At 40.1% G+C, this 23,756-nt stretch overlaps 1 protein-coding gene across 1 annotated transcript; it reads left to right on the plus strand.

Annotated features, from left to right (window-relative positions):
- The first annotated feature begins 10,050 nt into the window (after positions 1-10,050).
- Positions 10,051-23,558, plus strand: LOC134008773 (egl nine homolog 1-like). The gene is made up of 5 exons (XM_062448303.1): positions 10,051-11,064; positions 20,096-20,215; positions 21,677-21,813; positions 22,060-22,128; positions 22,498-23,558. Exons 1-5 carry the CDS (start codon positions 10,300-10,302, stop codon positions 22,550-22,552), a joined length of 1,146 nt encoding a protein of 381 aa, XP_062304287.1. The 5' UTR covers positions 10,051-10,299; the 3' UTR covers positions 22,553-23,558.
- Positions 23,559-23,756: the final 198 nt, after the last annotated feature.

A 23,756-nucleotide genomic window follows, 5' to 3' on the forward strand; every position in this document is an offset into this window, starting at 1 on the left:
TCACTTTTTTTTAATATCTCCAAGTAAGACATTTTGTAGAGAAAAACATTGCTTCATTTCCAAATCTACCATCAGATAACGCAACTGACAATCTTCTTTCTTTGTATCCACACCAAAAGGCTTCATTTCAGTCCTTAACATTCAAATCTGCATCATCTCCCCCCAGTCACTGCAAAAAACTAGAGAACTTTGGGAAGAAGACCTAGGGGAAGTGATGAGAGATGATCAGTGGGAGGCTGCACTAGACTTAGTACACACCTCATCTCCATGCGCTAGACAAAGCTTTATTCAACTTAAAATCCTCTTCAGAGTTCACTGGACCAGGGCTAAACTTGCCAAGATTCTCCCTGATGTTGACCCCTCTTGTCCCCGCTGTAAAAGTCAACCGGTTGATCACATACATATATTCTGGTCTTGTCCTTTACTCAAAACATTTTGGGCAGACATTTCATCATCATTCTTACTCTACAATGGTTGGTGTGGTCATTTGTCCAAACCCTGTGTGCCATTTTCGGCTTTACTGATGAAACTCGTTCTCTCAAGGGCAGGGCCCATGTTGTCATAGCTTTCACCTCTCTTCTTGCCAGACGTTTGATACTACTCCTATGGAAGGAACAAACACCGCCCACATCGGTAGGTGGATCAGAGACACCATGTCTTTCCTGAAACTGGAGTAAATACATATAGATATATTAGATATACTCTGAAAGGTTCCATACAGAGCTTTGAGAGAACCTGGACCCCTGTCTTTACTTTCTATGAGAGCACACAAAGCTCAATTCAAAGAGAGATTAGATGGCATATATATATATATATATATATACAGTTAGGTCCATAAATATTTGGACATTGACACAATTTTCATCATTTTGGCTCTGTATACCACCACAATGGATTTGAAATGAAACAATCAAGATATGCTTTAAGTGCAGACTTTCAGCTTTAATTTCAGGGTATTTACATCCAAATCAGGTGAACGGTGTAGGAATTACAATACATTTTATATGTGGCCCCCCCCTTTTTAAGGGACCAAAAGTAATTGGACAATTGGCTGCTCAGCTGTTCCATGGCCAGGTGTATGTTATTCCTTCATGGGAGTTCGTTATTTCATTGACAAGGAGCAGATAAAAGGTCTAGAGTTCATTTCAAGTATGGTATTTGTGTTTGGAATCTGTTGCTGTCAACTCTCAATATGAAGTCCAAAGAGCTGTCACCATCAGTGAAGCAAGCCATCGTTAGGCTGTAAAATCAAAACAAACCTATCAGAGAGATAGCAAAAACATTAGGTGTGGCCAAATCAACTGTTTGGTACATTCTTAAAAAGAAAGAACGCACTGGTGAGCTCAGCAACACCAAAAGACCCGGAAGACCACGGAAAACAACTGTGGTGGATGACAGAAGAATTCTTTCCCTGGTGAAGAAAAGCCCTTCACAACAGTTGGCCAGATCAAGAACACTCTCCAGGAGGTAGGCGTATCTGTGTCAAAGTCAACAATTAAGAGAAGACTTCACCAGAGTAAATACAGAGGGTTCACCACAAGATGTAAACCATTGGTGAGTCTCAAAAACAGGAAGACCAGATTAGAGTTTGCCAAAAAACATCAAAAAGAGCCTGTACAGTTCTGGAACAACATCCTATGGACAGATGAGACCAAGATCAACTTGTACCAGAATGATGGGAAGAGAAGAGTATGGAGAAGGGAAGGAACTGCTCATGATCCAAAGCATACCACCTCATCAGTGAAGCATGGTGGAGGTAGTGTTATGGCGTGGGCATGTATGGCTGCCAATGGAACTGGTTCCCTTGTATTTATCGATGATGTGACTGCTGACAAAAGCAGTAGGATGAATTCTGAAGTGTTTCGGGCAATATTATCTGCTCAGATTCAGCCAAATGCTTCAGAACTCATAGGATGGCGCTTCACAGTGCAGATGGACAATGACCCGAAGCATACTGCGAAAGCAACCAAAGAGTTTTTTAAGGCAAAGAAGTGGAATGTTCTGCAATGGCCAAGTCAATCACCTGACCTAAATCCAATTGAGCATGCATTTCACTTGCTAAAGACAAAACTGAAGGGAAAATGCCCCAAGAACAAGCAGGAACTGAAGACAGTTGCAGTAGAGGCCTGGCAGAGCATCACCAGGGACGAAACCCAGCGTCTGGTGATGTCTATGGGTTCCAGACTTCAGGCTGTCATTGACTGCAAAGGATTTGCAACCAAGTATTAAAAGTGACAATTAGATTTATGATTATGTTAGTTTGTCCAATTATTTTTGGTCCCTTAAAAAGGGGGGGGGGCACATATAAAATGTGTTGTAATTCCTACACCGTTCACCTGATTTGGATGTAAATACCCTGAAATTAAAGCTGAAAGTCTGCACTTAAAGCACATCTTGATTGTTTCATTTCAAATCCATTGTGGTGGTATACAGAGCCAAAATGATGAAAATTGTGTCAATGTCCAAATATTTATGGACCTAACTGTATAATCTCCTCAGGAGGGCTCCTTAGGGTAGTCTGGCTGGGGTTATCATTTCATTTCATTTAGTCATTTAGCAGACGCTCTTATCCAGAGCGACTTACAGTAAGTACAGGGACATTCCCCTGAAGCAAGTAGGGTGAAGTGCCTTGCCCAAGGACACAACATCAGTTGGCATGACCGGGAATCGAACTGGCAACCTTCGGATTACTAGCCCGATTCCCTCACCGCAGGTTGGTGGGTCTTAGTATGGGTAAGGGTATAATCAGTGGATTTTTGATGTGTAATTGTATAATTGTACTGATTACCCTAAAAAACACCAATGAAAAGTGTTAAACAGTAAAGAGTTACACACGTCTGTCTGACTTACTTGACTTTTACATTTCCAAAGTGCAAAATACCACAACAGGCCCCTTAAACAGCAAACTAGACTCATCCAACAAAATAAGAATTTACTTTCAGTTCCAGGTTTGCCCAAAGGGGAATGTATCTGTCCTCATTGTGTCAGATAAGTGAGCAACTCATGTCTTCCATCTGAGCACCGAACAGTGAGAGAAAAACCAACAACTAAAGACATTTTCAGAGTGACTAGAAAAAACCTTAAAGATCCTGTAAAGTGGACCTGCAAACGAGTTTTAAGTTCGCCACACCACAGAATAATGTGTTATTAACTACCCATCCAAATTCGAATGAAAAAATAACACCGACAAGTATGTTAAATTAGGGTTTGAAATCGTGAAAAAAATCAGCAGTCTTCTCTGCTTGAGACTGGGGGGGCGTGTCGCCTGAAGGAGCTGAAGCTCCGCCCCTCGCTGCCTAGTGCCTACCTCCGACCCAGATAATGGCCGCTATGTCAAGCCGAACAAAACCGTATGAATTAGAATTTATTTGTTCAACGAGTGAAACATACAGATGCATATAAATGAAATGTTCCCCTGAGCTGTAACAGTAAAAATGGACACCAGAGACAGCAGACAGTGAGCTCTCCAACTAGGCTATTCTAACACATTAGCTACCATTTCACCAAAATACCATCATTCTAAACCGAGTAGCCTAATATCAATTTAGCGGTTTGCACTAACTCATAGCAGAGATACCTCTGGAAAAGATATCTAGTATAATTATAACAAGCACACAGAACTGAGTGATGAACTGCTGGCGGCGGTGTATGGTCCAGGTGCAACCGGAGGATGAACGGCCGGAGGGGCGATGCTCGGTACGGCTCAGCGCTGCAAGAGAAGCCGTGTGTTGGTGAACCCCGTCTGTCTCTGGTCCATGTTAAAACTGTCCGCCGTGAAATGGTCAGTGCAAAGGCGGCTGTTGGAGTTTATCCGAAGCTTTCCATGAGCGTGGCTCTTCACAAAATCTATCCACCTATTTTTCCTTTCATTATCAATAGGGAACTTAAATGGTGTTGCAGCGCAGCTGGAGTTATTGCATCCAGGGAAGATGCAGTTGCGGGTGGTGGGAGACATCCTGAAGCTAGCTAGCTGATGTAGGCTACAATGGCCGGGTTTCCCAGATTCCTTAACCCTCGTGCTGCCTTCGGGTCACATGACCCAAAGGTTCATAACGAACCATCGTTGTGTTTACCCAATTTTACCCAATACAAAAACAAATTAAAATAATTTTCTTTTAACCTTTGCAATGTGGGGGGTCTGAGACAGCCTAGCTGTTAAAAGAAAATGCTTCACTTTGTCTTTGTATGCGGTAAATCTGTCGCAATACGACGGTGGGTCACAATGACTGATGGGTCAGAATGACCCGAAGATAACACAAGGGTTAACAGTGCGTTCACACTGCAGCGGAGCGGGCGGCGCGTGGCGTCGGCTTCCAATTCATTTTCAATGAAACCAGGCGTTGACGCTCGCGTAGGGCATTGTGGGAAGGCGAGCGGAGCGTTGCAAGTTGGATTTTCTCAACTTTATGTAAATGAGGAGCGTGAAAACGCTAGCGTTGGCCAATCGGATTGTTTTCTTGTTTCTTGTGACGACTAAATTTAAAAGTAGGCTATAAAAACACACTAGGAACAATGACGACATCGGCAACCATGCACCATGCATTATTAGTTTAATGTATTCTTTAAATTCAGGCTCGTCACATTAGTAACTTTGTTCTGAACAGAACTGGGTGTGCAGACACATACGAAAAGTTTCTCCTCCATCTTGAAATTGTGAAACCTAGAAATGTTTATCATGACCAAAGGTTGCTACGTTACAAGAAACAAGAAAACAATCCGATTGGCCAACGCTAGCGTTTTCACGCTCCTCATTTACATAAAGTTGAGAAAATCCAACTTGCAACGCTCCGCTACGCTCCGCTCGCCTTCCCACAATGCCCTACGCGAGCGTCAACGCCTGGTTTCATTGAAAATGAATTGGAAGCCGACGCCACGCGCCGCCCGCTCCGCTGCAGTGTGAACGCACTGTTAGAAGCTCTTCTTAACGAATCTGGGAAACCCGGCCAATAACAGTACAGCAGGAGGAGCCATTCAGTGATCTGACGTAGATAGGGTGAAATGACTTAGATAGGGCATTTTTCGGCTCCGCCCATTAAAACCTGATCTGAAAACGGAAGAGAAACTGTTCTTCGGTTTAACTCCACATTTCAGTGTGACAAAGTTTTAGCGCTTTGCACATGCTTTCAGGAACTAATTTCACACGTATATAATGTACTTAAAAGCAAAACATGGAATTTACTTTATAGGATCTTTAAGTATTTTTAGCAACAAGTATGTGTTACATTCATTTAGCATATGGTTTTGCCTAAAGCAACATGCAGCAACCAAAAAATCAGAAGTGCATATCCAACAGCATTTCGGTGGTTAGAGCCAACTAGCGCTGGTATTTTACCAGGCACAATGCAAATATGACTTCTCAACTACAATATGACATAGTAAAGTACATTCAAAACAGCATCACAACTTACTATGCGTGGAACATTATTACAGGGCTAGGTTGAACCAATACCACAGGCATGGCTGTATCTGGTAAGGGATCAGACGAATAGCAAGGGTTTGTTTAGCACTTTGGATCTACTGGGCCTTTCTTTATTTGACAGACTGGATGTGCCTTGATAATGTGCAGTTACCTATGTATTCTGCCTTGTATACTATGGTGAATTGAAAATAGCGTTACAGAAGATTACGAGGGTGCTGATGACAATTATAATTTGTATAGATTTAATAAATTAGGACAATAAACATTCATAAGATGGTCTAACTTGGATGTATTAAGGTCAGTGGCATACGACTCCCCCCTGGTTGCTCCTTGTTCTCCGAAATGTCAAACACTCACAGAAATATATAAGCCTAATCTTTTAGATTTATGTAATTTAATTGCATATAGAATTTCCGTTCATTTACATTACATAGTTTGAAATTAAACAAACTAATAAACTTAATATGATTTGTATTTGTCAATGTAATCAAACGTATTAGTTTGAAATGCATAAAAGCAGGTTTATGTTAATAAAGACTATTTGTTTGAAATGCATTATCGGCAGGTTTACAGGATAAACCCTATTTATTCAAAATGGATAAGATTCATGTACTTTTTATTATTACCCTAAGGATTTTAAATCCCATAAAATTTATGGTAAAAAACTGGCAGCTGTGGTTGCCTGAAATCTACTGTAAAAAATATGGTTGAAATGTTCTTCTGTTAACAGTATACTTAAAAGTGAACTGTAACATTTACAGCAAAAACTGGCAGTTTTGTTTGCTACAAAAAACATTCAAAACTGGTATGAAAAGCAAAAACTTTTTTATTTACATTTATTCATTATTTAAATACCACAAAGTCAATACATACTTTGGACGTTGGCTTCAGCTTGCAGAACAAACATTTTGAATAATTGCAATCTTTACCAGAAAGCCACACATTCAATAACCTTAAGACAATGCATTCTACAGAATGGATTAATGAACCAAATTCTTGAGTTAGGGTTAGAACTTTGTTATGGGCGGGGGATGGGGGGTTCGGACAGACCTTCCCCACATGCTAATTTTTTTTTTATAGGAAACACTGCATATGTACACATATAAACATAACTATTGCTATAGCCATCCTTTTCTAAACCAAACACTGCAATATAAAGGAAAACCCAGGCCCATTCCAACCTATTGAGTTTACAGGCTTACGATAAACAGCCTGCTGTAAAAGCATTTAGGACACACAATATGCTATAACTTATAACAGTGATATATTCTCGGGCTAAACATATTTTTATGCATCTTCACCCCAACTGATGTTCTGGACGTTGATGGTTGTTTGTTGTTTGGTCAAGGCCAGAGGTAACATCTGACGCACTCTCCCTAGTAGGCTACATAACTGTTGTCTGCTCAAATACCATACCATTAGTACTATAGAATAGAATATATTTTATAAGTTAAATTTTTTGTACAATGACAATAAAGATATTCTATTCTACTAATGGTATGGTACTATAAGGAATGAAGAAAACCATAAAATACATAAAAACATGTCTTCCCTGTGGGAATCTGAAGCCAAGAGAAAGAGAGAGTTGAGTATTGGGGGGTCAGATGGCTGAGCGATTAGGGAAGCGGGCTATTAATCTGAAGGTTTCCGGTTTGATTCCCGGCTGTGCAAAATGACTGTGTCCTTGGGCAAGGCACTTCACACTCCTTGCCTCGGGGGAATGTCCCTGTACTTTCTGTAAGTCACTCTGGATAAGAGTGTCTGCTAAATGTAAATGTATTGCACTACTCAAGTCAATTTTTGATGAAGAAAAGAAAATCTAAGGAGACCTGTTGCTAAAGACTATAAAAACTCCATAAAAAAACAATGTGCCAAGATTTTTGAACAATGTATCTACATATATATATCTGGCGAAGAGCTGTAGCATGGGCCAACATAATTATGACCATGATTCGTCATTAGGCTCCTTAACATCACTGCAAAAGAGCTGCAGTTCCTGTGCAGACAGGAGAACCTAGCAGAACAACCATCTCTCCAACTCTCCATCGTAGCCAAAGCCCACCTGAGAGGTCACGACAGCTAGCCAGACTCGTTAGATCAGAGAGGTATATTAACATTGCATCGTTTGAGTATCGTAAAAGTCGAGACTTCAGGACCCCGGGTTCTGGACTTGATGGAGTGCTACAGAGATGGCGTTCTGCTAGGTTCTCCTGTCTGCACAGGAACTGCAGCTCTTTTGCAGTGATTGTCTCCTATGTATGCACAAGAACACTGAAGCTATGCAAGTGTCTCTTTAGTACAGGTTTACTGTGCAACACTAGTTCACTCCAATGTTAATACTTAGCTATAAAAGTTGTATTTGCATTCGCCTGACCCACAGCTGAGTTAGCTAATAGTTAATCCTAAATTTGGAGCCGGGAAAACCTACACATTTGTATATATAATTTGAACAGTACTTGCTACGAGTCTCTAGCTCAGGCAACATACTCTATGTTCCTATTTTACTGACGCCAGCCGCAAATTAGCCACCCTATCTGAAGGTTCTAGCATCGACCATGTGAGACTTAGAGCTAGCTATCAAACTAGACGAAAATGTTTGGTATCATGACGGATTTACTGGATTTGATTATTCAAAATAATGTAGTACGGTATTAACGGCACAAGTAAAACATAAGTACGCACACGGATTACTAGCAGATAAATTGGATGACTGCAATATGTTAACGTTACAGAGCAAATGTCACGATCCCGGCAGGCAGAGCTGAGTTGAAATGGTGGAAAAGAAAAACGGTTGGGAAAGCACGAAATCTGACGTTATTTCCACCTCAAAACGATTTCACTTCCCGAAAATTTCATGTAAACCAATCTCATACGTTTTAACCACTTGAATCTTGCTTGTTTAACCATATTTAAAACATTTTTGTATGTTTTAATTGATTATGTTTAATATATTTAAGAATTAATAGACTTATGCTAATTCTAAGGAATTTTAATTAATACATTTTGAGACAATGACTATTTAAATAAAATCTAATAGATTTAAATACTTAATTATAAAATATGCCATGATTCATTTCTGTGAGTGAAGGATAGGTTTCATTTATATTTATTCATTTTACAGGGCTTTGCTTTTATCTAACCGTTATATTGTTGATACATAGTTGAATTGCCATGGATGTGTTGGTTTAGAGGGAAGGTTTGTGAGGGTTTCTGGTCTGCACTGCACAAGCAGGCACACTGGATGTGATTGGGCACTACAATAGCTGATGCCAATAGCTGACTTTCAACTATGTAGCTTTATACAAGTTTAAATAGTGTAAAAGTACTCCAATAGTTCTACAGTCTTCTGAGAGTCTACTAGTCAGTACGCCTGCTATAAGGCACATATTGTACATGCCTTGGAGAGGTACCCGCTGCAGCAAACCAAGACCTGGCACAGCCAATGTAATAGTATGATTCATGGTGCGTCCATGTTTGGTTTACCCTCAGGTGCCACAAGGCAGTTCCCTCATCATGGAACCCCTAACAAAGCATTTACTGTTGGGATGAGAGTGTATGTCATCGCTGCCAAGATTAAATAGTTGGGAACAGATGGACATTGCCAATGTGTCCTGTGACAGTAAAATAAGTGGTTGCATGGGGCCAGGGAAAAGTGGAGGAGAAAAATTCCAAACAAATTAAATATAAATTGTCATCCCAGTCGTGAAAAGTGTTGTGATCTATGTGAGGACAGGGGTGATAGAAATTATGTAAGAAATGGAAGTTGAAATGATCATGTTTGTCCAAGAGAGCAATTGCTGAACAAGCCCAGTGACATAACTGTTTCTCATGTAGCCTTTTATTAAAACACTGTTCATACATATGGAACAGCCATAAACACAATAATAGTGGTATGACGCTGGCCTCTGTAAAACTCATTCAGTTCAGTTGTGACCCGTACAAAGATTTACAAAAACAGAATGGCTCTGCTGACAAGGTGAAGGTTGAGAGTTATATGAGGTATTTGCTCACATTAGGACTGAGCCAACTGTATACGTGCAGAGGGACTCGATTCTCCTGAATATGTGCCAGTGTTTACCAGGCAGGTGTTCCACTTGGTTTAATAATAATCTCAGTGTTTTATTGCAGGGCACACTGGAATTTCAGGGAAAGGTACACAACCTTTCACCAATCTCTATGTTAACTGGGTGAGTGATTTATATGACAGTGGTTATTTGTTCCAAACTAATTAGATAACTAGTTTTGATCACATTATCGATTTATATTAGGTGTCTATGTGATACGTTATGGTATGGGACCATAATAATGTAATAGCCGTCTGTAGGCTATAACCAGATTTCATACCAAAACAGACCTACTGTAGTCTACAAATGCCTTTTGACCTCTTGATTATGAGAGCACTGTATTTAATTGGCATTGTGACAGTTAGGCTACAGGTTACTGTTTTTTAAATGTCCGTTAGGTCTTTAAAACGGTGGGCTTGCAGTATGATAACACTGAACACACATCAGTCTAAAGCCTCTTTTCAAATTGCTGTTATTTAAGATTAAGAATGGGTCCAGTGGCACCGAAGCTTGCCCTGCCCTCGTTGTGCTGACGTCAGGGGCTGGGTTACTTTGGACTACGTGTGAACCGAAGTTCAGGGGAAAAAGGGCACGGCGCCATGCGACTCGTCCAGATCTTCACTATGCGGCCGTGCTACACAACTATCCGGCAATTAGGTGTATGGATAACGAAACCCGAAAGAAGGGTGGTTTAACATGTGTGATGAAATTGTTTGACTGGAAAGCAGGGAGACTCCGTTTTTGCATGCACTGTTTTGGACACTTCTAAAAGTGCACTGTTTAGCAGCGTGTGAGACGAGGTAACCGTCTTTGGTCATGGAGAGGGACAGTGCTAAGAAAAGCGGGGAGGATATGGATCGGCAGTATTGTGAGCTTTGTGGTCAAATGGAAAACCTCCTCAAATGTGGAAGGTGTCGAAACTCTTTCTATTGCAGCAAGGAACACCAAATACAGGACTGGAAACGGCACAAGCGGATGTGTAATGAGGCCAAGAAACCTCTATGTCAGCCCCGACCACCCGATCCACAATTGCCAATTGGAAATGTTAAGGCAGAGCGAGAGCAGTTGTCGATAGAGAAGAGCACTGAGCAGAACAGTCTCTCACAGAACCCCGCGAACGCTGGACTTTCGGAGCTGTCTACTGACGGCGAACCAATGAAAGATTTTATCACATCAGAAGCTTGCTCCGGTACCTACAGCCGAGAACCAGAGGAAGATATTAACCACAATAAGCCTAACGGACGAACTAAACCTTCTCCGCAAAAACTGGCAATGGAATACATAGTGCCATGTATGAATAAGCATGGCATATGTGTTGTTGACAGTTTCCTGGGAGAAGAAACAGGACTAAGTGTATTGAAGGACGTGAGAGCCCTTCATAAGACTGGTAAATTTACTGATGGCCAGTTGGTCAGTCAAAGAAGCGACTCATCTCAAGATATACGAGGTGACAAAATAACTTGGATTGAAGGAAGAGAGCCTGGTTGCGAGAAGATAGCTTTCCTATTGAAACGCATGGACGAATTGGTCGGACACTTCAATGTTAAACTGGGAAACTACAAAATACACGAAAGAACGAAAGTAAGTAGCTAAACCCAAGTGAATGAGTTTCGTAAAATAAAAAAAACATTTCTCAAACTTTGCTTTCCTTTTTAAATGATATATTTGCTGTCATAAGCCTATGTTGTATAATAGCCTATCATTCTTCATTATAATCGATATTTTGAATGGGCTAATTGTCATTATCCCTGTTTATTTCCAACAGATTTCCAAATGTATATCTAGATTATAATACTTTCAGTCTCATAATGGCAATCATTGTGCAGAAGACTAGCCTACTGCATCAGAATCAGAACTTACAGAACTTTTTAAGTTTCATAAAAAAAAAAAATATATATATATATATATATCGTGATCACGATATATATATTTTTTTTTTAACGTATTGATACGTATTGTATCGTACACCCTGTATCACGATACGTATGGTATCGTGAGCTGAGTGTATCGTTACACCCCTACTTTTAACAGATAAATACAAGTATTGTTTTTCCATTACTTATAATCAAAAAGTCGAGTGAAAGTAATCACACTACATATTCACATTTGGACACATGGCAAACTGGTATATCTAATTTTACAGATAGGCCTACTAGAAACAAAGACACTAAAATAGCAAAAGCTCAAACTTAACAAAAGTTGCCTACAATCAATGTATTGTCCATGGAATTGGTCAATTCCCATAATCAATTTGACCTCAAATTTAGTTTATTATAGCCATCTTATAGATTTATATGTTTTTTTTTTTTTTACATTTTGGATTTAATGTTAACAATAGAAGGTAAAAGTGAATTTGTAGTTTGATATATATCCTCAGGTCAGGTTTTAATGAAAACATGGAACATGACCTTAAGGCCAAAACATACCAAGAAGTTGGGAAAAAACATTAGGTCGAATTGTTTTGCCTCCAGTTTATCATTTGATTGGGTACATTTATGGGTGAAAAGGAACCATCAGACTCACTTTCTGGCTCTAATGTGTCAAATCATTTTCGACCTTATGTCAGATTTCATCATGTGAATTTTGAATCAGGATATTTGTGAAAGCTATTAAGATAAAAAGTAAAGGTCAGTTAGATTTATAAACAATTCATTGTTAATACAAATATGAATACAATGTATTTTCAGAATTTTTTAACGATTTTTTGCTTTTGTTGTGAAAATGGTAATTTGCTGCCTGGCTCTCGTCCCACCACTGAATCAGAATAAACAAGTACTGTAGTAAAAGGCATGAATATGAAATTGAAGACCTGACAATAAGGTAAAAACATATAAGAACTGGCAAGCAGTATTTGAATGAAGTGTACAGCTGCCTGTAGGACTGTGAGCGATGCATCTTTCTGAGAGTGACGTGCATGTGAGAGTAAAGATCAATTCTGGCCAATGAGTAGACAGGAGTAGTCAAGAGCTGGGTTGGTGTGTTTTGGACTCCTATTTATTCCTCATTAACCCTGTTTAGTACACATCCATCACAAAAGAAAATTATTCATGGATAGTTGTTTCACTAATAGAACCACTGACATGCGTGTTCTTAGGGTCATAGCATTGTGTTCCATCTGTTCCGTCTTTTGACTGGGGCCAATTTTTAATTACAGTTTTAGATAACCATACCATATGCACTGCTTTTAACTTGGTTCAACAAGTATAATTTGCTTTCATAAAATACAATGGAACTATATTGCCTTTATGAGAAGAAAATCTGCATTTATTCCACATTAATGAAGCATACATGTACAAAAAATAGCTTGAATGTTTGCCAGTGAGGAGGCAGATCTAGGGGTTTAAAGGTAGATACATAAAGCCCTGCACTGCTTTCTATTGTTTGGAACTCATAGTAGATTTTCAACATTTGCTTCCTGGTAGAGAAAACCCTATGTCAGTGAAAGGCCGTGTTTACGTCAAGTGAGCAACACCCTCCAACCCTAACTTTAGTGACACTTTTTTTTTCTTCGTAAAATTTGTTTTTTTTCAGAGAGAAAAAGAAAGTCCTGGAATGATGTTTGTTCTTTTCTTTATAACCAACTGCCTGCCATGTTCTTTTGGGATTAAAGTATGTTGTCTGTTGCTGTTGTCCTTCTCTATAGCCTACACACAGATGTCTCATAATGTGACTTAAGTTCCTTCTGTCACACCTGATAAGTAGGACAACAGTTGATAGTTCAATGACTGTCTGGACTCATGTTTGAGATTCTCTCTTATCGGTTTACACACATACACAAGCACACACAAAGCTAAACTTTGTGTTCCACGAATACGTGTGCTTCGAGACCCTTTCTGGTCACGCAAGATCGACATTCAAGGTCCATGAACCTGATATGCATTTTCTTTATAGGGAAATCACTCACCAGCTCCTCTTGGAAATAGCTACTTTCTTCTGTGATTTATAAGACACTTTTTAAAAGTGCTGTTTACATTATGAATGCAAAGAATGTTTATTTTATAGATCGTTCAGGAGTGTAGACAGACAAATTAGAATGGGTGTTTTTTGTAAATCTTTTCCCAAACTTTGGCTGACATTTTTGAGACACACTGACTTAGAAGAGGTATTTTCAACTGAAACAACTAGACATATAGTTTATCCAGAGTATGCTGGCCATTACAAATGTATTGGACCTAAGAAGTTCTCATAGCACCTGGTCAGTTTTGTCAGCCTTTTAGTTTATCTCCATTTGGCCAATACTCTAAACAGGATGGAGGATTAGCAATGAAACTAATTCCACTGCTGCATCAGATCAGAAACACAACTGCACCAAATCGACCGAAATGATGACACGGTTATATGTTATTGACATGTGTTGTGTCTTTTCTGGTTTAAAACATCCTGCATTTATACAAAAGAGACTTGTATAATTTCAAACAAAAAGCTGACTGATAACATAGATTATTCACAAAAAATGACTTTTAGACCTTAGTTGAGATCAGCATTTTCAGGTACCTGAAATCATTTCCATATTGGTCATTTGAATACAAAAATTCCTTTACTCTGTTCAAAAGGCCTAGATACTTGTTTTCCCAAATAATATTGTTTTACTAAGGACTCATTAAAATTCCAGAAGTCTTTTGTTCTGATTTTTCTCAAAGACTTTTCAAAAAGATTTATTGTCAGTGACTAATTGATGTAGAGAACCATGTCCGGGAGCCATATAGATTAATTATGCCATTCTGGCTTGGTCTGGTAGCACTGCTAGTAGGTTGACCCTGGCAGGCTCAAGGAGTTAAAGGCTAATGGGCACTAACATTTAGGGGATGGGCCATTTAGGGGATGTAAACAAAGCAGACTGGGAAGAAGTTCAACTCCTAATGAGGAGACAGGCAGACACCCAAGTAACTTGCACGTTGCCTTTTCCTGAAGATGCCAAAACCTCACACAATACTCACATAGTAATATTGTATTCTATTCCAACATTCTTGTCTGCATTCTCGTGCTTTTCTGCCAAAACCAGGACAGAGGTCTTGAATATCTGGTGTTGTGATTAATTGGCTGGAGTTTTATCCATCAATGGTTTCATAATGGTTTCATAGTGGAACAAATTAAGCTTAAGATTCAATGCCTAGTGGGTGCATGTGCGTTTGCCAAAGGAAATAACAGCATGATAGCTTACCATGCATCCATACCTTCTGCATTTTTCTCTAATAATACTACAGATTGTACTGTTAGAAGCATCGCCTGTCAGTCCCTTCAGGTTCAGCTTGGAGTTGAAGGTCAGATACCGTTTGAATGTAGTGTCAGCTATCTCAGGGCTCTCAGGAGACCTCTTGCTCACCTCCAAAACAATAGAAGTTTGTGCATGGGTAATGTCATTAAATAAATAGCGGTCGCGTTTATATTTTGTTGATTGATTTGGACTAAAATTAAGTTAACTGGTGATTTTCGTTGTTTGTATTGTTCACCTGCTAGCTAAATTGCACGTGGCTGTTGATTCGATAGCGATTGCTGAACGCCCTTTCTCACCTTTGTATTTTAGGTGCATTATTATGCTGAAGTAGTTACACTGCATTAAGATAATGTAATTAATAGTGGCTTTATTGTTATTATTTACTAAAGAATGCTTAGCCTATATGTCAAGATCAAATTAAGCAGACTAAGCAGGGGTTGTTGTTCGGACAGACCTGCCCCCACTGCTACACAAAATCCTAAAGGAAACACTGTGGCCATCTAATCGGTTTGCGACCCCCCACTACCACCACCACCCCCACCACCCCTACTCCCTTCTCTCTCTCCCCGACTGGAGCAAAATGTGTTTACTCCTTTTCCAGCGGTCTTCACTACTGCCGGGGTCAGTATACGAGGAGCGCGCAGACAGCACCACGCACCACACGTAGCAAGATCATTAAAATACAGCCTGTCTGGATGCACTCCAGCTACAGCCCAGTTTAGCTCAGTCTTGTTTCCAGCTCTCTAAAACGGCCGCAGGGTTATAGTGAATGAAGGACATATATACTATTTCAATTCTGTCTGTACTGTGTATACTAACTATTTTGTTTGCCAACACATAGTTGGATGGAAATTGGAAAATTCCATGCATGAGATGACAATGCCCAGGCTAATCGGTGGGAGGTGGAGTCACTTCGATTCTTTAACACAGCACTCACACAGTGCGAAGCACATATTTTTTGCAGACTCAGTTCCCTCTCTGTAAAGTAAATAGAGGAAGGATAGGAGATACACAAATAAATGTTACCAACTCTAATTATTGCAATGTGTAGATGACTAAGGTTGCTGAGTACTTTTAAAGGGGGTGTCAACTTTCTGAGAGCACGGTAAGTTAGGACACATACGACACACATGCAACAGTATAACATACAACAGTGTATGTTGATTAAAAAATATTGAAAGAGAATTGGTGGAAACTGCTCATATTATATACTATATTAATGGCAGGGTAGGCAATGTGGTTGAGAAGCACTTTTTGTCATATTTGCCAAAAGTCACTTCACATCTTGATAGCAATATCAAGATGTGAAGTATATATATCTAAAGGTTTGACGGTAATATTAAATTCCGACATCTGTGGGCGTCGCAATACTGTAATAAACAGGGCTACCTATCTGTGTACTTACCTGCCTGCACGCACTCTGCCCCTCCACTCAATGCTCGTTACTGTAGTTTTGTGGGAGTGGCTTTGAAGGGAGGAGGTGGGATATTTTAGTTTGAATAGTGTCAAAAATAAACTAATAAATAGCTAGCTTTGCGCACCTTGCCTACCTTGCCTTTAAGTCTCAAGCTAAATAGACCTATATTTTTTGTTTTTTAACAAAGAAGTTCTTGACAGGTCAAGAAAGCCCAAAAGGACAAAATATTCAACACATACAGTACTACACAATATACTAGCAGTGTAATGTACATGTATTTCTACCCCAAATTCACGGTACGGATGTCACGATTCAGTGCATATCACAGGTGTTTCTAATTTATGGAAATGGGCTAAGAGGTTGATCGGATGAAATAAGCAAAAACGCTGCTAAATTGTTCCTCATCTGTCTGTATTTTATTGCCAGGAGTTGGAGAAATGCTCGCAGCAAGCTAGCTAGATAGAGCAAAAACATATATTCGAAGCTTGTTAGCCATCTCATTTTTTTTTTCACTGGTCAAACTACATTCAAAGCCTAGTTCCCAAACATAGTGCTGTTGTATCGGGTCACCTGGACAGCGACATTTGTTGTGCGTTGTCAAAAGATTGAATGCATGCACATTTATCCATTAACATGTTGATCAATATCACTGCATCTCTACTGAAACTAAAGTACCCACTTTATAATGTATTGTTGCTTGTTAGCTAGCCAGCATTTAATCCATAAAGAAAACTCTTTGAAACTAGCTGATTCAACAACTGTGTCAGTTCTATTTCGTGCAGCTCTGCCCCATAGGGGAGCTCTGCTCTTAATAGTTTACCCACTGTCTAGTGCAACCAGTGACTGAACATCAAATGTATCAGAATTTGTCTCACACAGGTGCCCTATATAATGGGGTGATAGCTGTCACTCATCCTCCCCAAAAATGAAATACGGATTTGTCATGAATTTCTGTGGTGCACGCACAGGACAGGACCTGCGCTTGGAGTTGATGCGTTCACACACCGCTCTTGGCCGAGAGGTCTATTGTACGCATTTCCACCTCTGGTCTCCATCCTCCCTTGCTAGCTTGGGTGAGGTCGGAGGGGATGTTGGTTATTCTGATATCCCCTGATCAATTTTGATTTTGCTTCTGTACTGCGTCTGGGCTTGAGGTACGTAAGTCAGATGTCTCCGGTTTACTTTCTACCTGTCCAATCAGCGAACAGAGGGAGTTGCTGAGAACGATGACGTTGTGCGCTAGTTTGTGTTGTAGTTCCGTAATGGCGGCGGAGAAAGATGCGAGCGAAGCCATTCGGTTCGTTGTGGCAACGCTGCCGAATATCCAGAAGTTAAAGCTGGAGCAAGAACAATCTTTGATCCCCGCGGGGTTCGTTTGATTTTCCAGCTAGCTCCGTTAGTCGTGAAGGAGTTGGCTAAGGCAAACGCTAGCGATTGGTTATGGCAGATCCAGAGTGGCTCTGGGCAGATCCAATAGTTTTAAACTTCAACAGAGTACCCGCCTTCAAGGAAGTTAACGCTTGTCAATGGAGCGAGCCCAGACTCTCTGTACAAATGAAATGTACGAGAGTCTGGTTAGGACCAGGCTACCCCTACAATACACATACACTGAAATACTGCAATGAAACCAATATAAATGTAGGCAACTATAATACACCAGGGGGAGTTTATTTATAAACAAAGCACATAAGACAAGCTGTATTGTGTTTGGACACTTCCACTTAAAGGCCTCTCAAGACCAATTACTCCCATTTTAGCTTATCATTCCAAGGTAATGGTGCTCAGAAGGGGGTGTGAGAATAGTGAGAGTGTAGAGTGGTTTCTTGAGGAGTGCTTTTCAAAAAGTATATGAACTTGTGTACATGTGTGACATAGTCTTGCTGAAATGTGTGTTTTAATAAAAAAAAGGTGATGCGCCAATATGTGAAAGGCTCTTTCAGCAAGGCAGATGTAATAACTTCCCTCCCCCTTCCTCTTCCTCTTTCATCTGCTCGTTCCTCAGTAAGGGGGAACCTGAGAAATCACTCTAGCATAGCGCTGACAGAAGACAGTGGAGACATATTGTGACACGCCGCAGCTCTCACCCATGCCAAGTGATGCAAGAGGTGGCGTAATTTAAACGCTCAAGCTTTCCTCCGGCCCTCCCTTTTGGAGGAGTTTGACGCACTGCGGGCCGCTGGCTGCCGGCCGCCGACTTCACAAACGGCCGATGGCACGCGATACGTTATTATCGTTCAGTCTTTTCTCTTCCGTTCTCACCAGCCTGAGTCCCTTTGCCGAAAGTGCGTCAACACCCTGGGCTGCTGCTTTGTCCTGACTCGTCTTTGTTTTTGTCTGTACGTGTGTCTGTGTTTTTTTTCTCCCTCGCACCTGCTAGTAGGAAAGGGCTAATGGCCGCAATCATGGCATGTTGATTGGGGTCTGTCATCCATAGCGTGGCATGACAAGCCTGTGTTTCGAGGTCACATTCACTGTTTCGGAATCTAAGCGGGCCCCTGTGTTGTGAGGGCAAAACGATCTTGATGAGTTCAACAGAAAAGGACAACAATAGCGGTGTTGTCCTTATTTGTCCCAAGGTTCTATCCTTGGAATTCTTGTTCACTGATAACTATTTACAGCTCAAAGTGTGTGGGCTATGGAAAGGTTGTACATACTGTCCATGGTGTCCTTGAGCACACACATGAGTAACACACTCTTATTCTTCACCATTTTGTCACCAAACACAACAGAAAGACATGTTCATTCACACAGTTGGACCCCAGCACCATTGACCCATTTTGCACATCCTTCCTGTCTCTTGATCTCCCCATTTTTGCGTGCGGGGACTCTCTTAAATAACAGCCAGGGGATTTCCATACCCCTCCCGTCCTCCAGGTTGATTTACACCCAAAGGAAGTGGATCTCGGCCGTGATCGCAGAGCGCTACGCACAACATCCTGGAGGTTCCATGCCCCCCTTGTCCTCTTTCTCCTCTTTCTCCTGTTCCCCCTGTGGCTACTTTTCCATCACCTTTTCCAGATTTAAAAGAGATCATAGAGGGGCTAACAGGCCACAAATAAACACGAACAAAGCCAAGCGTTTGGGAGGAGGGAGGGATAAGGAGGCTTGACACATTCTGACCCTAGCAACTGTAAGAAATGTATTTTTCTGAAGTATATTTGTTCCTTCTTTCCAATGGTGTGAGACAATCCTATTGGGGAATTTTCCAGAATTGTCACTCAAGTACGCCGCAAAGCCGCAAAGCACAATATTGTTGTTGGTTTATACAAAATTAAGATGTTATTATGTTGGTTGCAAGACAGTATATTCATTATGACAGAGAATGTTTTACTTTTCTTCTATTTCCTGCCTCCGGTTGAATAGTATGCTTTTTTGTATAAAAATAATGTCAATGGTTATCATGTTTTTTTCCCTTTTGACTCACAGATAAGGACACTCACTGATGTCCTTATCCTTTGGCTAGACCTCTTTCATGACCTCTTCTAGGTCACACATCTGACATATTTTTTGCCAATCAGTATGTAATGCACATAGGAAGATTGAGCCCTTCCGTTCAATTCGGTTTGATTGGTTTGCTCCTCTCCTGTACTTCCGTCAATCTTATCAAAAGTAGGAAAAACTGGTTATATTTAGCATGAGAACCAGACAAATATGCAAGCTCCTGTTTGGTCTGTCGATGTCAAGCTATATGTTAAACATTAAGACAATTTGTTCATTAGTGTTTTAAGGAAACACACTTTTCAAAAGTATTTTTTTAATGATTTTCAATATGCACATGATGTCAAACATCATTATTTTGTGATTAAGCACTTGGACTGATATTTAGTTAAGATATCAGAATCAGAATGGGATTTATTCTCCATGAAAGTTTGCACAGACAAGGAATATAGATTGAGATATGTTTGTCCATCTTTTATTTTACAGTAATGCTACTATTTAAACAAACCCCAATTGTTAACCAAACCTCTTCCTCTTGCTAGGCGATGGTGGCGTGTTACCCTGGCAACGGGACTGGCTATGTACGGCATGTAGATAACCCCAATGGAGATGGTAGATGTGTGACATGTATATATTATCTCAACAAGGACTGGGATGCCAAGGTATGTAAACAGAAAAAATACAAAACAAACAATAATGCATTACTTAGATCAAGTGTGACCAAACTGACAAAAACTACAAAATGCAAATGTTTTTGGCTGCCTTAATATTCCAGGCTAGTACAGCGTACTTGTCCTTGTGAGACGTCAAGTCTCAGAAAAAGATAATAATACTGGACAGATCATGCTTTTCAGATTGTGATTATGTTGCTATTTGTTGCTGAGTGCACATTAGTTTTGAGCATAAGGGTTGTCTGAAGAGCAGACTTTGATGTGTCAAAGAAGTCCTAGGGTTGTTACACGATTATGCTCATTAGAAATTAGGGACTGCTTATTGAGGTGTAACCTAGCACATTCTCACTATTAGCTCTCTGGGCAAAATCTGTGGTCAAACACCATTATTCTCATGAAAACTATGTTTTAGCAGGCAGATTTGTTTCTGTTGGATTATCAGTTTTTATGTTTCTGTGGCATGATTGCAGTGAAATCACATGAAAGTGTATGATGCAAAAAAAAAAAAAAAAGTAAAGTAATTTGTAATGTGTAAAAGCAATGAATGAAAATCAAACTTCAAATTTCTCAATACTAAACTAATCACCAAATACCACCCAAATACCTAGAATAGAGCAGAGAGCACAACAAAGTATATTGCCACATTTCCAGAATTACATATCACTTTTTAATCCACAAACTGATTTTATCCCCCGAAGGTAGATAGTGGTTTATCCATGTTGCCTACACAACACAGCCTGAGAAATTAGCATGCACACACCCTAACCAACAGAAGTACAGGTGCACTTGATTTATTTCTCCTAATGCAAATCAGTGCATAAGGAATCATCTAGACTCTACCAAAAGGTTAGCAAATCTTGTTAATTGAATGAAACCTAGCTAAGAATACCTAGCTCCTCTTCAGAAAGAAGAGGGAACAAAATTAATGAACGGATACAGGACGAGGCACAGTACAAAGCACACATACACGGTGTGCTTTGTACTGTGTACAAAGCACAAATTAACACCACCAACACTCCACCAAACAGGTCTCTCAAGCATTTTCTCGGTATGCACAAAAAAACAATGTTTCTGTTTCTGATTAATTCAGGTACTTGGGTTTAACCCTCGTGCTGCCTTCGGGTCACATGACCCAAAGGTTCATAACGAACCATCGTTGTGTTTACCCAATTTTACCCAATACAAAAACAAATAAAAATAATTTTCTTTTAACCTTCGCAATGTGGGGGGTCTGAGACAGCCCAACGGTTAAAAGAAAATGCTTCACTTTGTTTTTGTATGCGGTAAAGTTGTCGCAATACGACGGTGGGTCACAATGACTGATAGGTCAGAACGACCCGAAGATAACACAAGGGTTAAGGTGGGGGGTTGGAAGTGGTGACTTTCTATAAGGTTTCCATTAATGTACAGACATAAATCAATTAAGATGAATTAATCATATTTGTGCTGCAGGAACATGGAGGTCTCCTGAGGATTTTCCCTGAGGGTAAGGCTCAACTTGCGGACATCGAGCCCAAGTTTGACCGCCTCCTGTTCTTCTGGTCAGACAGAAGAAACCCCCACGAGGTGCAGCCATCTTACGCCACCAGGTGAGCCTTTTAGGCCCACAATTGCACATTTCAAGGAGTTTGAATGGGTTATGGCAGAATCCATTTATTTCAAAATGGTTGTGGCCGGTCCGGTGTATTTTGTGAATTTTGGACCAAGGACTAAGAGCTTCCTCCAGACCAAAGTCTTTTTAAGAATAACCATCTTTGGGAGGAATATTGTTTGTGTCACAAACAACCTATACATGACATTTAGACATATTACGAATTTGGTCTTTGTCTGTGCAGATACGCCATTACAGTGTGGTATTTTGACGGTGAAGAACGAGCACGAGCCAAGGAGAAATACCAAACAGGTAAAACCTTGTTGGTTTTTAATCCTGCAGATAACATAAAATAGAACAGACATTTACTCAGAAGTTTTTCATTCCTGAGATTGGAAATTCTGTTCGTTTTTGTAAGATTGTAGTTTCTTTGAAAAGCTTGGTTATTTGATGCATGTTAAATACAATTTTGGGGATGCATGATAACACGGAAAAAGGTTTTGGTTATATTGTTCATGGTAGCATGCATTGTGTGAGCACTGAACAGCTGTTGTATGTACAACAAGAGCTACTTACAAGTTGTTGGTTGTAGTTGACTTGTTTCGTTGCCTCCTTTTTGTAGTACATACTGTTATGAGCATTGATGTAAATATGTCTGCATCTGTTCCCACATCAATGTATTTGCTGGAGAAAAGGGAGTCCAGGTGGACCTAAACAAGTCTTCAGATCTGAGCTGATACAATAAAGAGAAAACGAGTGTGGGTGGTGGGACACTGATGGACCTTACTGCATACATCTGCTGAGTGGGACACACTCGGAAGGATGAGAAGAAGAGACAGAGGAAGTGGAGAAAGGAAATGAAAACTAGTTTGCTTTCTGAAACCTTCATGTTCCACACACACATAGTGACGTTTCTGGACATTTTCGAGATCTGTACCTATCTCCCAAAAATACATTAAAGCGTAACAGCAGATGTGCAAAAAAGAAGACTCATGGCCCCGCCACCCCCGCACCATCTAATTTCACTCTCAACACGTAAATAAATGTTAATGTGTGTGTTATTTGTTGCTTATTTATTTATAAGGGGCGGGTGGGGTGACCACCTAGTTTGCCTATGCCTAGAAACACCTCTGCACGCACACACACAGATCCATAATGACCCTGAATGTTCCATCATTGTACAGCAGGGACTCATTATTGCCCAAGCTTCTCTATGGTTTATTTTTTGCTTTGTTACATAAAGAATAATTGCAAAATTGTGTGTAATGGCAAAAATATAGGTAGTCCCCTTAAAGACAGTGAAATTTGAGTATTTTGAGTTAAGTATCAATACAGAGTACAAGGTGATTTTCTTGAATTAAAAGGTACAAATGTCTTTAACTCAAACAGGTTTGACACACTTCAGACAAATAATATGATTATGGAGGTTTTGTGGTGACTACTTGACAAAGTCACCACATTAACCTGACTGACTTTCACATCTGTACACTTTCTGTCTAATGCTGGCACGTTAAAGTACAGTGCTGATGCCTGGTAACGGAACACAGGGCCAAATCATACTGACCTGTAATTGTGATCCATCTGTTTTTGCAGACATAACCTCAACCTTCACTGTTGTAACTGTCACTGTTGTAACCGTTATCGTTGTAAAAACCAAAAGCTGATTCCAAGTACAGTACCAACTGTGAAGTGGGTTTTCTGTGTAAAGTAGCTTTTTAATTAAATCAGTCAGGTTTTATATGAGCAGTTTGAGTCAGATATTGTATTTGTTGTGTGAATGTGTGACAGAGCGACAAACAGCATACACAAAAAATTGCCATACAGCTGTTCTGAATCTGTTGTCAAATTCTGGCCAGCAGTATTTGTCTTGCATCTATAAAACTCATCTAACCTAGATGATCCGACTCCATATCAGATACAAAATAGTACATTTTGAAGTCT

Source organism: Osmerus eperlanus, chromosome 22 (genome assembly GCF_963692335.1).
Source record: "Osmerus eperlanus chromosome 22, fOsmEpe2.1, whole genome shotgun sequence".
NCBI classification, from domain to species: Eukaryota; Metazoa; Chordata; class Actinopteri; order Osmeriformes; family Osmeridae; genus Osmerus; species Osmerus eperlanus.